The sequence below is a fragment of the Sander vitreus genome, chromosome 9 (genome assembly GCF_031162955.1).
Source record: "Sander vitreus isolate 19-12246 chromosome 9, sanVit1, whole genome shotgun sequence".
Classification (NCBI taxonomy): Eukaryota; Metazoa; Chordata; class Actinopteri; order Perciformes; family Percidae; genus Sander; species Sander vitreus.
Window position 1 is genome coordinate 10,856,064 of NC_135863.1, and position 16,312 is coordinate 10,872,375.

Below are 16,312 nucleotides of genomic sequence, written 5' to 3' on the forward strand. Positions count from 1 at the left end.
ACAAACGGATGGTTGCTTGTAAATAAACTTGTTTCCAGTTAAAAAAGAAAGCCAACTGTAGCTATGATTGATTGATATGATATGAAACGCTAGATGACTTTGACAATTTAGGGAAAGAGAAACAGCTGCTGATGTGTAATGGCTTCGAGATTTTTGTACCTTCATCCTGTTCTGTGGGTGCGGGGGGGATCGGTAAGCCCACCTCGAGGGGAACTCCACCCCAGTAGTTCATCTGGAAGATGAAGTACCAGGGCCTGGGGATCCCATATTCACCTGGTGTAAAACACACACACACACACACACACACACACACACACACACACACACACACACACACACACACACACACACACACACACACACAACATTCCAGTTTTACTAAAATGGTGAGTACGTTATACTAACCTACCAATAACATAACAAAATATTTCTTTACAATTGTTATTATTAAAAGATAATGACTTTTAATTTTACATTTTAAACAAGATAAAGAACCGTTGACCACATGAAATCAGCCTGAAGTTGCAGCTTTCACATTTTAAGTAGCTTTTCTTTCTAAATGAGTGTTTCTCAACTGGGGCCCCCAGGGGGCGTTCAGAAGATTACGGGGGGGCGCTGGAAGCAATATTTTGGAAAGGGGGGAGTTGAGGTGCCCTTGGGGGGCCGCTGGTTTGAAAGCTAGTTTAAACTAAAGATTCACAATAACAATACAATTTAAATTACTAAAAAACAGTGGTCTGCAACATTAAAACCTGCCAGTTCACGGCACTGCCACTGGACGAGATGGGTATCATAACTCCTCTGTGCTTCTGTCAGCTTTGTTTGACGCAGCTCCGTGCTGCCTTCATGGACACGGGACGTCAGAGCATCATCTTAAATGAGCTCTGTACTACGTGAAGCTGCTTCTAACCTATACTATTCTAAGCATCAACAAAGGGCTCTCACTAACTTTCAAAGGTTGTAAACTTATTTCCATTCTGCAGTAGGTGTCGTTCTTCAAGTTGGATGTCGTTCTTCAAGCGTTTGTCGTCACCAAAATACACCAATTTTATCAAATGGTTGCATTTTTTTAAAAACCTGTAAATATATATAATTTCTATTCACATGGCTTTTTTGATACCTGGGAAACTAATACATGTGTTGTTTGTCATTCAATGATATGATTTTTTTGATTATTTATATAATATATTTATTTTATATTTATATAATAATATAATAATAGGCCTATATTAGGTCGTAATCATTAATATTCGAGGCAATTAGCCTACATATTTTTTTGGGGGGGGGGGGCGTAAGGGACCTGGATAATGGATAGGGGGGCGCTGGCACAAAAAAGGTTGAGAACCACTGTTCTAAATTCAACGATTACCTTCAGACTTGGTCTGTCTGGTTTAAACTAAAACCCATGTCTGATACAATTTTGTGTGTAAGTGATCCTCGACCTAAAAGTTTGTAGTTTGCTCATTTGTCAGGAAACAGGAGACTGTGGTCATCGTGCATTCACAGGAGCTGTTAACTCTAATCCCCTAATTGTAACCCAGCAGAAAATAAATGACCCATTATACTTCCAATTGTTAGAGCTCGGATAAAGTTTTAATCGTCCTACCAGGAAACACTGCCTCAATGTACCAGGCTGCAGTGGCGTAGATGAAGGCATCCACATAAAGCATGACTATAGAGGTAGTGAAGCGGTATGAGTCTCCTTCCACGGGGCTGGAGTGGAGGTTGTACCACTGGATGCCCACGCCTTGCTCTTCATACTGAGAGAAATACTCACAGCCGAAGCCAAAGGCCACGGGGGACAGGAAACTCTGAGGAAAGAGGAACAAGCTACGTTTTAATCTTGGCACAAGGAAACTGAACCAAATGCCGCCATAGAGGCCAGCAAGAAGGAACATTTGGGTATTGAAGCCCAGAAGATTTACATCTAATGAATTCCATACATTGAATGTAATGCTTAATTTTCTGATTTAAACTGTACATTTATTCTTGCTACAGTTGCTGAAAAAATATATTTAATCATATATTTTGTACAACTAGGATGCATTTTTCTAGAACAGTGTATACAAAATCTTTCTGACCCATACTTAAATTACTCACAGCAAGGACTCTGTAGGTGGTGTTGAGGCGGTCTCTCCAGGCTACACACAGTACGTATGGCAGGTAAAGCCCGAAGTAGATCAGCCCTCCACATGCAGCAGCCAAGTTGGCTTTAGAGAAGAAGGTACTGATGAGGAAACACTGCATGATAGTGGCGTTGGCAAACGCCGTCAGGAAGAAAAACACAACAGTTGGGTCGCTGTATGGCAGGATGTCCCCCCACTGGAAAGAAGAAAAGAAAGAGTAAGGAGGATTAATAGTGACTACAGGAGACAAATGTTACAGAAAAAGGAAAGCTATTAAAACTTCCACTTTAATATCATTCCTCTCATTGCATTTAGAAATCTGACTACAGACCATTAATATCTTTTATTTACAGCTCTACATTTTCCTGATCATGTCCAGCCGACTGTACTTTATAACTGTATTTTAGTGTGTATTTTCCTTTAATATATTCTGTGCAGAGTGAGTGGTCATCTTGCCTTGAGCAGAGCAATAAGGAGCCCTGCAGAGACCAGGAAAGGGATGATGCTGCTGATGAACCAGCTGCACCACAGCGTTCCCGTTCCCAGACCCATAATCCTCATGGTTTCCTTCAGCCTCGCCTCCTTCTCGTACACCACGCCTTTGATGATCATGGCCACCGAGTAGATCCAGGCCAGTGTCATGAAGAGTGGCAAAGAGCGGTTCAGCACTCGAAGGAAACTGTTACAAAGGTAGGTAACCAAAATTCAAATTAATTTGCTAAAGCAAAGTAATAATGTTGTTGTAGTCTAAAGGAGAAGGTTCTTAAAAGGTTGTTCAAAATCTGTAAAAATGTTTTAAACAATCATTTTGAAGAACGGGAAAAATGTGTCAGAATAAGTATTTTTCCTTATTCTGACACGTTTTCCCCCATTCATGGGGACTCCTTGTTTCCTGTTATGAAAATGTGGGAAAGGGGGCTGACAAAGAGTGACTCTCTCCCTTTATCAGCTACCATTAAGGTGAGCAAGGCACTGAACCACCTGTTGCTCCAGACAAGCTGCTCAGTGGCTGCCAGCAGCAGATTATGGCTGTACTGGTTTGATTTATCTTGTTTGACTGTGATTTAGATGTGGTAAAGACTGGGGGTAGGACCTGGTAAGCCTAGGGCTCCTACCTATACCTTTGTCATGTCATGTTGAAATTTTGTTTTGTTTTATTGTTATAAATATTATTTATTTGTTAATTGTTTATACATTTTGCATATATATTTCTTTTAATCGCTCAAAATAAAGATTTCAATCATCCATTCATGCTGGTCTGTTACAACAGCATACGACTCACACATCATCCACGTAGCAGGGGTAGGGCATTTGCTGGATGTAGATGCCGGTTGTTTGTTGAACTCTAGTCAGGATGCGGCTCACAGCTCGCTCCACCAGGTCCTGGACGTACACGAAGCCGCCCCAAATGTAGCGCATGTCATTAAATGGGTCGGCTGCTGGACCAGGATCCCAAAACCTGAAGACAAAACACCATAAAAGAGTTTTTAAATCCAACTGCTGGAGAAAGTCAACACGGACAAAAGCATTGCTAGGTGAGGACTAAAAACTTGTTTTGGCTTATTATAACTGATTTAAAGGTCTTCATGAAATTTCATAACCCTCATTTCAAAGCTGAAACTTTTGTCGTTCTTTGAGTTTGGAATTTGTCAAATAGGAAACAGATGAGGTTGTATCTCAATCTGGTTTGTCCAGTTATCCCAGTGGTCTTGATTTTTCAGATAAGAGTAAAGGATTAGAAAGTACATATTCATCCATCCATTATGTGTAACTGCTTGTCCTAAATAGGGTCCCTCGCATTCATACCTACGGGAAATTCAAGTCAACTATGGTTCAAGGTATATTCACATGAAACCAAAAGCTGTTTTTCTTGCAATTCATATAAAAAAGCTTCTACATCCTAATATAAAAGGATAAAAGCAAGTGATTTTGGTGCTTCCTCAGTACCTGTCCTTGATCTTGTTGGTCCGGGTCACATCATCAATGTCCATTCGGATTTTGTAGCTTACGTGGGGCGGCAGGTTAGGGGACGAGGAGTTGGGCAGCAGGAAAACCACACCTGCCCAAAACTGCCTGTCTTCCAGTAGCTCCAAAGCCCTGTCAATCATCTGACCCTCAGTCTCCAACCCCTCCAGCTTGTTCAGAGAGAAACACTGCAGGGGGATAACAGGGAACACGAAAGATATGAATAATAAACAACAGGAAAGACAAGCTGGAGTTAAACTTTACTTTTCCCTTACACCGTTTACAGGATTCACAGTTGACTATTTTTCCATTTAATCAGTTTTCAAGAATACAGAGTCTAAAAAGGATGGCTGTTTAAAAAAATAAAAAATAAAAAAACGAAAAGAGAAGAGACATTCACTATAGACACCCTTTTAGCCGTTTTGTTCAGACAATATTAGCTCACTAGTCAGCATACTATAGTTTATTAGAAAGTGTAAGTGCAGTTGAATGAGTGTATTTTGAAGTTTCATTTCATACTCCAAATTCCATCAAACATGATTCATAAATGCTTGCTCTTGGGGGAATTACTAGAATTGTTGGGGCTTTGTAAACTATAGAGTGTGGTCTAGACCTACCCTATCTGTAAAGTGTCTCGAGATAACTCCTGTTATGATTTGATACTATAAATACAATTGAATTGAATTTTGTTCTTTTATCTCTTCCGCTTTTATTCCCAGTAGGAGGCTTCTGACATGTTTGCATGAAGAGAAAACAAGAAGGAAGAGAACCTCAGTGACTTGTGCGAGCGTGGTGATGGTGTGGCTGAGGTCGTTGTAGACGTCCAGCCAGGTAGGCGCTGCTCCGGGCTTCCTTGGGGTGTCTGGCGATGGTGTTGACAGGAAACGTGAGATCCGCGAGGCTGTCCAAGACGTGTTCTCCAGACGCAGGTTGACCAGAACAGCAACCTCTGGCCGCCTCAACAAATCCTGTAACACACAAACAAATTTTATGAAAAAAACATTTTCAGCACCAAATAATATACTCATCCCTCCTGTAAAGAGATAGCAGCTGGTGAGTCAGACCTGCAGCAGCTGAATCTCCACACTGCTCTCCATGTAACTCTTGATTTGTGGTCCCACCTCCATCCAGGCTTCATTCAGCTCCTGGAGGACCTGCAGGTCCTCAAAGGTCTTGTTCACCTTCAGAAGACACAACTTGTAGTTAGCTTAGATTGATGTATTTGATTCACAATGCCTTTAGTTGTCTTACAACAAATCCAACTGCAGAATATACTTTCTTTTCTTTTTTTATTATTATTTTTTGGGCATTTTTAGGCCTTTATTGACAGGACAGCTGAAGAAATGAAAGGGGAGAGAGAGAGAGAGAGAGAGAGAGGGAATGACTTGCAGCAAAGGGCCGCAGGTCAGAGTCGAACCCGCGGCCGCTGCGTCGAGGAGTAAACCTCTATATATTTCTCCGGCTGAATTACTAAGATATCCCAGAACAAGGACATTTTAAATTTTGGAAAGTTTGTCAAGCTCCTCTGTTACAGTTTAAGGGCCCCTTCAGACAAAAATAAAAAAACGATCCGGCGATTCGCGGCAGGGTTGTGCGTCGGTGGGGGTGTCACTTAAATGGCCCATTTGCATGACATCCTGTTGTATTATTTAAGCCCCCCCCCCAATGTAGCACAAGTAGACTTAATTATTGTGTTCCGTCAGATCGTTTATAGAGCTAAACATTTCCGACTGCACTTAAAGGCTGCCTCATTTCACGGAAAAAGACGGAGGGACGGTGCTTTGCTGTTGCAGGAAACCCTCATATTTCATATCATTACCCTCATAGTGTTGAAAAACTTTTTTTGTGGCAGCGATAGAGGCAGTGATGTTTCCCGTTTACTGTACGGAACTCTCACACCGCCTCAAAACGGACAAGACTGATCAGCGGTTACATGATCGGCCACCGCAGGGTGACATCGGGTTGCGTGTCTCCAAAAGTTGAATCGGTCTCAACTTTTCGCCACAGGTCACTGCAATTTTTTTCAGATCCCCCCTGCAGCCCCGACAGCCGCATCATAACCACACGACCCCCACTTAAAATGTATGGTAAGCTGTGAACGCAGCTTAAATAGTGGGTGATTATTCTTGATGACAACTTGTCCCTAGCGGACAAAATGATAGTCAGGTGACAATCCTTGGACGTACTCTCTGCGGTTTGACTCTCTGTACCTCTTTCATGACTTGTTGTACTGCAGGAGTGTCTGGTGTGTACAGCAGTTTTCCAATAAACAGAGGTTTTATTCCTCGCCACACAATGCGAGACAGAGGGTTGGACTCCAGACCTCGGATCAAACTTTTACAGAATGGAGCTGCATGGAGGAAAGAACAGACCAAACGGGACAATGTTAGACAAAAACACCTGGTTAAACACTCATATCACAGCAAGAACTTGATGCTCAGTGGTGTTATGTTGATTTTTGTGGTCGCTATTGATCCTAAAGAACACAAAAGAATCCGATTTTTCATGAGAAAACTGATTTTCTATTTATCTATGATAAATTGCATTTGCAAATCAACATAAAGAGGAGCACGTGCTTGGTTTCAGAGTTGTAAAGCAGATAATCAACTTGAACTTTTGCAAAGAAAGCCAATCACTCATCTTTAAATTATCAGTTTCCAATCATATCAAAGCCTCTTACTGGTGTTGTTGTCATGGTCCATGTCTGTGTCTTCCGTGCTGTTTGTCCCTAAGAAGGACTTGATGTCATTGTCCTCATACCAGTTGAGCGATGGGATACGCTCACCGCCAATCTCAGGGTGACCGCACATGATCCTTGAAAAAGCGCGAAAACTTTCCCTGGGCAACGCTGAGCGATTCTCTGGAGACAGAAGACGAAGAGCTGCGCTCATATCCGCAAAGCTGGAGAGAGAGGACAACTGAAAGAAGACAGAGAAGTAAGGGCGAAAGTATTTTTTTTTTAGAAGCAAGAATATAAAGAAGAGGGAAAAAATGCAGGAAAGAAAACAGATTAAAGAAAGATGACATTTCTTTTACTCCTGGGAAAAAATTTTGTCCATTTTATTTAGTCAGAAAATAAGAAAATCAGAATGTAAAAACAGACAGAGAATACTACAAAACAACAGCAGCAACAAAACAAATAAACAAAAACAAACGAAGTATACAAAAATAACAAAAGCTTAAAGTCCCACTAGCAGCCAATAGACTGCAAGGTTGATTACACCCCACATTATTATATATATATATATATATATATATATATATATATATATATATATTTTCTTTTTAAGACTTTTTTTGGGGCATTTTTAGGCGTGCAGCATAGGGCCGCAGGTCGGAGTCTCTGTATATGGGCGCACGCTCTACCAGGTGAGCTACCCAGGCACCCAACACCCCACATTATAAAAGAGTCACAATATAAGTACAAAATAACAATACACACATACTACCCGATGTGAGTCAAGTGCAGATGTGAGTAGCACATGCGTCACTTTGCGACAATGACGCGGCGACATCTACACCCTTGGAGCAGGTGTTGGAGCTTCGCAAAGGACGACTTGTGAGGCTTGTTCAAATTAAACAGATATAACGTTTGCCAGGTTATTCTTTGTGAGAAAACTAATACTATGTTTGTTTGTGATCCTCGTTTCTTTCCCCAGATACAAATTTAAAAAAACGTCATGGTCAATTTGACGTGTCAAGCAAATGGCAATGTTACTGGGTACCGTTACGATGTGTACTTGCTACAGTGTATTTTCTCCCCAATAACAAGCTAATCGTGATGGTAATTGGGTCTTTTAATGATGTTGTCAACAACTCAAGATAACTTTCTGGCGTTATGCGGTAAACCGTTTAAATGCGCAACTCACATCTGCACTCGACTCACATCGGTTAGTGACACCGTCAAACAAAAATACAGACACATGAAAAATCATGTGTGTCTTACATCATCAATAAGGACAGCCAGATCCTGGGAAATGGAGGTGACAGCCTCACTGATGATCCTGAAGTCTCCAGCATTTGCCATCAGACGGTCTCTCTGACAGGAAGGAGAGACAGACAGGTTTACTGATAGTACTGTGGCTCATCAGATATACTAGCAACTCAGTGTCACAGGAAACAGACAGGGAACTGTATTTGAAGCCAAAAGGCAGCGGTTTCCTACTGTGAAGAACTTGCTAAAGTCGAGCTGAGAGAGGAAAAGGCGTTCAGCATCCCGTAGGACGTCAGCTGGCAGGTTACACAGCTGAGTCTGGAGATCATTCATGGCGGCTTCTCCTCCATCCACTGTCAGAAACTGTCCTAACATGCTCGCATTACACACCAAGTCCTTCAGTTGCATCTGAGCTCCAGCCACCGAAACCTGGATGAGACAAAATTGATGCTCCACATTTTCATTTAACAGTTAGGCTATGAGACAAATAATACATAAAACTGGTTCTTACCTGTAATTATCATTTGGGTTGCACATGCCAGGACAGATTAACCAATTTAACAAAAGCCACATCAGAGGGTCCTATTTCTATACATTACATGTTTGTTATCCAAGGATTTACAGCCGATACCGCACCTGAAAATTGAGACGAGCCTTCAGCAGCTGGTCCACAGTCACAGGCGGCAGGCTGCCATTGGTCAGGAGGAAGGTGGAGAACGTCTCATTGGCTCTCAGGTATTCTTCTACTGGGAGATCTAAAGCAGAAACACAAACATTAGGTGCTGCCCTGTGTAAAACATACTGTATTACAAAAAAAGTCCACTCTAAAATAACCACTTATATTGTGAATAGATCATTCAAAAAACAAAAGCTGTTTGCAGGTTAGTTAATGCTCTGTGAGATTATAGCATATTTGTTGGTTTTCAGGTAATACTTGGCATCCAATACTTATATTCTTACTCATTCTGCTTATTTCATTTCACACTTCTGCCTGAAAACTTAAACACAATTTTTGACTGTGGCTGTCTGAGTTTAGTCTGCTTTAATAAGTAGGATTACATCGGATTTATTTATCTTACTTATGTCTGAACCTGTGTTGTCAGCAGATGTTTGTTTGCTTAAGTTTTTATTTGTATTTGTAATATTTTTCCTTTGTCTTTTATTGCAATGATCAGGAGTAGCGCTCCTAATTTCATTGTATTCTGTACAATGACAATAAAAGGCTTTCTATTTCTATTTATCAGGCATTAGGCAGGTACCAAAACATCATTTGTAAAAACCTTCCAGTGCCATCATGTGCTATAATTCAACATTTAAATTGCACTCAGCTTTGGAAACAAATATATTGAGGTTGAGTTATTTGACATTTTTCCTCACTCATGACTGTGACTTTCATCCGGAAGGCTAGCTCAACCGTTCACCTAAAGTGCTGGCTTATATGGCTGGACTGATCTTGGAAGGTCAACCAGGCAAGTGACACTTTTTCACTGTGAGGTTCAACTTTGCCATTTAAAATATTTCTGTCCCATAAAGCTGTAACCCAGAGAAATCTTTACATAAAGAGAATAGCAATTTGAGGTTAAAAAAAGTTGCTTTGGGGGCGACCTCTAGCTCACCCAGTAAGAGCATGCGCCCCATGCTGGCTGAGTCCTCTGCAGCGGCCTGGGCTCGAGTCCAACCTGCGGCCCTTTGCTGCGTGTCATCCCCCATCTCTCTCCCACCTTTCCTGTCTATCCACTGTCACTTTCAATTAAAGGGAAAAGCCCCAAACAAATAATCTTTAAAAAAAGCTGCTTTATAATATGTTGTTTTTTTTACAGTATCAGTGGGCGAGGATTGTGGGAGTCATCAGATGTCTAGTAAGCCAGTAATGTGGGAGTCGAAACCCACCGAAGAACCTGCTTTCATTCATCCAATTGTTTGTCTGGGGTAGTCATGTAATTTAATCTACCCACAGCAAAGAGAGGCAAAACAGCCACTCTGTGCTGCTTCACAACAGCAGTAAATGGCCACATTCATACAGTCACTCGACACCTCTTTCAAGCCATTCATACAGATCAGCTACTCGCTGCTGCTCTCAGTCTTGCCCAGATAAGTCTGGGAACAGAGCTGGCTCAGAAAAAAATCTGAATAAATTCAGTGCTTTTATTGTATTTGATGGCTTGCAGAGACTTAATCCTGCTATAAATGACATTTATTTCTCGAAATGCCTGTTTGTTTTTTGTTTAATAAAGTAAGGAAGTCGTATAAGTTATTCAAAAATCAACATTTGCGTAGCAATCTTTTTCATGAGTGCACCGACATAATTTGAAGGAAAGACTTTCTTCTGTTGTATTTACTGATTTAAACATTGTGGTCGTCTTTGTTTTCCTGGACTTTACCACACGAAGACCTTGTTTAAACCACACTACAACTTCACTGACAGAAGCCAAAGCTCTATTGGGTTTCTCCATATACATAATTCATTCTGATTCTTAAAAAGCAACCTTAAAGATACCTTGACATTATATACTTGTGTCCACTTTGTGTGTGTTTTGCCTGCCAAATGACTCAACTCACTCATTACTGGTAGTATTATGAAATCTAATTACCTTCCTGGCTAGTAGTGCCCACCTAGAGTTTGTAATGCGAAATAATAATAAAGAAAGTATCACAGTGTCAGAATGTCAAGGTATCCCTTCAGTTCGGCGGTAGAGGAGATTCAAATAAGCTGTGGTGTACTTGGCCAGGCTCCAGGTCTCTCTCCCAGCATTCGGACACTCTCCATCAGGTCCTGAAAGCCCGAGAATCTCTGGTTTCCACTGTAGGACAGAACAGTCTCCGCGTCCACGAAGAGACGAGACAGTCTTGAGGAGAAAGACAACAAAAGAAGTCTTTACTGGGACAAGCACATGCAGTTAGGTTACATTTAACTACGGCATAGCAGACTTGTTAGTTTACCAGTAAACACCAACTTCAAGTCTGCAAACACTACCAACTGTGTTCAATGAAGTGCACAGCTGACCCAAGAAGAAATGTAGTCATTTCTTGGATAAAACCAACTCTTTTGATTGTTTTGTGCAGATTAAACAGAGATATAACGTGTCTGTTAGTGAACTTTAGAGGTGTTGGTAGTAGAGGTGTGAATCTTCACTGATCTCCCGATTTGATTCGATTACGATTATCGTGTAAGCGATTCAAATCGATATCTCGATGCATCACGATGCGTCAAATACATTTTTCTATTAAAGCTATATAGGATATTTAATTCATAGCTTTTCAAGCTTCAAAAACAAAACATTCTGCAGTGCTCTGATACTAAATAAATTGGATACATAAAACTACAGCACTGAGCACATGGCACTTCCTGAATGTGCAAAACATAACAGAATATGTAAACAGAAAGGTTGTTAGACCTACATTAAATTGTAAACAGAAATAATCGATTATGGCCCGGCCGATTATCGATGCAGCATCGTCCACGTCCACGATTTGATGCACCGATTATTTGATTAATTTCAACACCTCTAGTTGATAGGCAGATTTAGTTTCCCCTCGTTTCCAGTCTTTGTGCTAAGCTGCAGCTTCATATTTAGCGTACAGACATGAGAGTGGTATGGATCCTCTGATCTAATTCTGAAAATGAATATCAGTATGTGTATTTCTCAACATGTCAAACTACTCAGGTACAAATGCAAAGTCATGCAAAGTACACAAACTGTTGCTAATAAGCTAAAACATGCTAGAACACAGGTATGGTCTTTGCAGTTAGTGACTTCCTACATTAAAAAAATGATCATCTTGCTCAAAGACAATGTATTACTTCATCTCAACTGTTAGTTAGTAGGCAATACTGGAGTTTAGGAACACTGGAGTGGGTCTTTAATAGCGGCTGCACCCTAGTCTACAGTAACATTTATGAAGCAGCATTGCAGTTTGGTTTACAGCTTTCTAAATCTTTTATAAACAGAATTTGAAGTCAATTACAACATATAAAAAATTCATTCATCATCAAAAGTCATCATTAATTCATAACATAAATTTGGACTGACTGCAGTTTGTCTGTTTATCTTTTCGGCTACTTTATCCTACAATGATCCCCTGGTAAACTCCACCACTCCAGACAGCTGTCCATGTTTTTACCTCCACTTTACCTACATGGAGTTGTCAAAGTTGCCAAATTGGCCCATTGTCTCCCCTGGTGTTGGGCTGTGGAAGCAGGGGTTGTTGATGTTGCAGATAATGCCCTGAATCCAGGGCAAGGTGCCTGCTGATGGCAAGGCTTTGTTTGGAAAGTGACCTACAAGCAAAGGAAAAGAAAAAGACAAACAGTTCAGTCTCAGGAGATAAGCCCATGATTTGAAACAATGAAAATAGTGTGGTAGTGACCTGAAACACAATCTACAGGCAGCGGACTGAATAATAATCCCAACATAATCCAAAATGCTGTTATGTGAACAAATAGTGTTTTTTTGTACAACTGATATCAAACTAGGGCTGGGCGAAATGGAGAAAATCAAATGTCACGATATTTTTGACCAACCACCTCGATGTCGATATTGCAACGATATTGTAAGGTTGGCAATTGGTGCTTTCACAAAATATCTTCCACATTTAGATTTTAGATAAATAACCATCATAATGTGGATATAATGACTAAGTGGTTAAAGGCAAATAATAGAACAGCTAGAACAGTCTGGTAAGTTCAGAAAATGACATCACTTTACTGTAATGCAGCCTTTGAAACCAGGAAAAGACTAAACTTACCATGTAACGATATTACAATTCTTCACAATCTAAGACAATATCTAGTCTCATATCACAATATCGATATAATATTCAAATATTGCCCAGCCCTATATCAAACTATAATGTTATTATCTTCAACCTGATGTGAGCTGCTTTTACATGCAAGACTGATCTTAAGAAAAGGGAAGAAGAAGCGTTTTCTCGCTTCCTCTTTATGTAAACGTCTAGGAAAATACATATGAACAGAGAACATGTACAGGTTACACATTTTTGATGCTCCCAAGCTAAATTTACTGTATGTTGCACCAGGTAGTGCAAAAGTGTTCTGAATGCTTAGTGCCCACTCCTTTACTTGGAATACATTTAATCCGAAAATAACTTCCATCTAGAAAATTACAACATTTAATGAACATACAGGAAATTCAAACCCCTCGTATCAGCACTGAAATATTTAAATTGGTAATCTGCAAGGTTCTGTTAAGTGTTTTTCTTTTAATTTGTTACAGGAAATTTTACTTTTTCTACAAAAATTAACTTACCCAGACGTAGCTTTTAAGGGTAATTCATAATGCAAGGCATAAACCGACTTGCCTGTATTGTGTCATGTAGTGAAGCGTTACCATGCCACGTTAAATCACCTTATGCTAATGGCGGACTTCTCAGAGAAGGTCAAGAACACAACAGGTTAGGAACACAAATGTGTGTGCGTGGTACCAGCACCACACTCAGTGAGTTAATCCTCTTTAGCTGGTTGGCATTAAGCCATCTTCAGATCTGTAAGTGTGTGGTGTCTGAAAAGACATACAATACATAATATCACTCACATTGGCTCTGTTTGTAGGGAGGATGTGAATGACGAACAGAGATGAGGATGACGAAGAGGAAGAGCGGCCAGAGGAGCTCGATAATCAACTGGATCTAAAGGGAAAACATTGGGAGCTGTTAGAAATAATCAATGAGCTTTACTGATCTCCATCAGAGGCCAGCAGGACTATCCCCCAACCCTGTCACCTAGTGCGGCCTACACTGTAACTGACACAGATAGTAGGTATTTTTTTTATAGTTAATTGTTAAGTTGTTATAGCTATGCAGTTGTATAAACTATTTATTTAATATCCAAGCTGTGTTTCATGTAATATCTTTACAGAATAAACAAACTAAATAACAAAAATATTCTATTCCTTTCTGTGAAGTGAAAATGTGGCCACCTTGTTCCTCCTGCGGTATGTGATGTTCTTCCAGAGCAGGAGGCCAAGTTGTCGGAAAACCCCCATCACTCTCAACAGCTACCTGACCATGATGCAAAGCTGGAAACACAAGATGTGGTGAGAAAAAAGACAGGGTCAGCAGGGCGCCGTAGTTGTCAAGTTGTTGGGGACAAATGAAATGTGGCTGCTGTGTCCTCTCTTTAATTACAGCTGGGGACATTTATCGCCTTTCATCGTCCTCTGTGTCTAGCTGTTTGTGTCTTGTCCTGTCTCTCTCTAATGCCACCTATACAATAGAGGCAAAAAATCATAAAAGAAAGGTTCAGTAATGGATCAGTGTCTAATACACAAATATATACAGGCTCTACAGGTCTCTTTGGACAAAAATGTCTGCCAAATGAATGAATCATACTGGCAACTTTGCTCATGGGCAGCTCCCATGGTAGCAAGAGGAAAATGTTTGCAACATACATACAGAGAATGGTACAATGAATCAAGAAATCATTCATTTCAGGCTGAATGACAGACAGTAACTGACTAGAGCATAACAGACCAATATACATGTATCTGGAGTCCTTCAAATTGCTATCCTTTAGGCACTTTTTTCCTTTTACATTTAAAGTAAGGGATAAAAGTGTTTATAAAATACTTACTGACTCCTTGTGTGCTGTTCTTTAAAATGTGGTAATTTCACTTCTGATGTTGACTGTGAATAAGCTCATTGTTAATGAGGACTGTAGCGACAAACTGTAGCTGACCTTCTGCCTGCAGAGGCAACGCCTAATCATCAGCAAAAAAAAAAAATTTCACTCTCTCACCTAAGACACAAACATGGGTAACAAAGTGAAAACATCCTGTAAGTGATGGAGCCAACAGGCTGTTGTTATATTAATTGTGGGTGAAGGTTGTCTCATGTGCCTGCTGTGATCTGCTCAAGATGGACAATCCCCTGCTTTATCTCAAAATCCTCCTGATCCTAACAGCTTACCTGTTTCACTCCGATACTTTAACATTTACTTTTGTTCTGTGAATGCCTCCAGATTATGGTCTCTTCCTCGTGTTTGTGCTGTATAAACCTGAAGATCTGGCTCATGATGTGTGCTAGGTTAGAAAGCAATAGCCAGGCTAATTTCCTTTGCATTTACAAAAGACATTGTGTAACTTCAAAATCAAACACGTTTTTTTGAATTCATCTGTTTAACATTTCAAGGCTTTGTATAGGATACCTGTAACGTTATTGTAACCACTGACATTCTAAACCTTTATTTTGACCATGCCATGAAAGTATTTCTCTTTTCAAAGCTTTATGGAGGCCTACAGCAGGAAACATAGGTTATGTAATATATTTGCCACTTAATGTAGCAAGCTATTGTGATGATCGTTACACCTTAAAAAACCTCAGGTCATAATATAAAATGAATTTAACTACCGTAAACGTTACAAACTATTTCATTTGGGATGATATTTATTCAAACAAAAAGTAAAGTAAAAACATAATTTAAATTCTATTATAAGCTACTACAATTACCAGTTTACTCGTCCATAACTAGTAGATATATAACATACCGGTAATTAACCTAGCTAACAGTAAGCTGAAAAGGAAGAATGGAAACTCTTAGCTAACGTTACATTCGGATATAGCTTCCTAGCATGTTACGTTACACAGTGATTGTTAAAAATGACCTTTTCGAAAACAATAAATATAACGTAATGAACTCCCAAGACTCGTTAAACTGTTCATGATTACCTTTCTGTAAAATAGGTGATACAATCTCCTTTCGGACAACAGCAGCGGCGGGTAGCTTGTCATTGACTCTTCATTTCCCTACTGTTTGTAACAGCAGGTGTTAGCTGAAGAAAGTCCCGCCCAAAGGCGACGCTGATTGGCCAAATTACGTCCCAAGGGTGGGGTCACAAATGCCGGTAATGAATCTGATTGGCTTTTGTCTATGTTTTGGTAAATGAAGACGGCTGATTGGCCAGGCATTGACAGAGCTGTTATTATGTACACGCTCACAGAGCCTTGGATAATAATCTTTGAATAGCATTTATATCATTAAAAACTACTTTATTAGCACAAGCATATGAGAACATTGTATACTTGCAAATAATTACAATAGCAGTAGGGATATGAATTAATGGCATGACATTTGTAATTATTACATAGACGTATAAGAACTGCGCTATTATCAATTTGACATATTTCTCAATTAGATAAGCTGCAAAGACAACAAATTTTAAGAGCTTTTAAAATTGAAATATATGTAGATCTAACTCGGATGTACTTAGGCATGTCATTTGTTTTAAAATGAAAAAAGCAACTTTGCATCGGAAACTTATTCAGCGACCAT

At 40.0% G+C, this 16,312-nt stretch overlaps 1 protein-coding gene across 1 annotated transcript in view; it reads right to left on the minus strand.

The window, feature by feature from the left end:
* abca7 (ATP-binding cassette, sub-family A (ABC1), member 7) overlaps positions 1–15,816 on the minus strand; it is a 33,643-nt gene extending 17,827 nt beyond the window's left edge. Inside the window, exons 1-18 of the mRNA XM_078258714.1 lie at positions 15,709–15,816; positions 13,962–14,060; positions 13,578–13,671; positions 12,163–12,304; positions 10,747–10,871; positions 8,662–8,780; positions 8,257–8,454; positions 8,038–8,130; positions 6,772–7,009; positions 6,302–6,441; positions 5,156–5,272; positions 4,862–5,059; positions 4,074–4,279; positions 3,409–3,585; positions 2,583–2,805; positions 2,101–2,322; positions 1,607–1,811; positions 160–273 (exon numbers count right to left, since the gene is read on the minus strand). Coding sequence (XP_078114840.1) covers positions 160–273; positions 1,607–1,811; positions 2,101–2,322; positions 2,583–2,805; positions 3,409–3,585; positions 4,074–4,279; positions 4,862–5,059; positions 5,156–5,272; positions 6,302–6,441; positions 6,772–7,009; positions 8,038–8,130; positions 8,257–8,454; positions 8,662–8,780; positions 10,747–10,871; positions 12,163–12,304; positions 13,578–13,671; positions 13,962–14,027 — 2,677 coding nt within the window. The 5' untranslated portion in view covers positions 14,028–14,060; positions 15,709–15,816. The remainder of the gene's footprint in view (positions 1–159; positions 274–1,606; positions 1,812–2,100; positions 2,323–2,582; positions 2,806–3,408; positions 3,586–4,073; positions 4,280–4,861; positions 5,060–5,155; positions 5,273–6,301; positions 6,442–6,771; positions 7,010–8,037; positions 8,131–8,256; positions 8,455–8,661; positions 8,781–10,746; positions 10,872–12,162; positions 12,305–13,577; positions 13,672–13,961; positions 14,061–15,708) is intronic.
* Between the last annotated feature and the right edge of the window lie 496 nt (positions 15,817–16,312).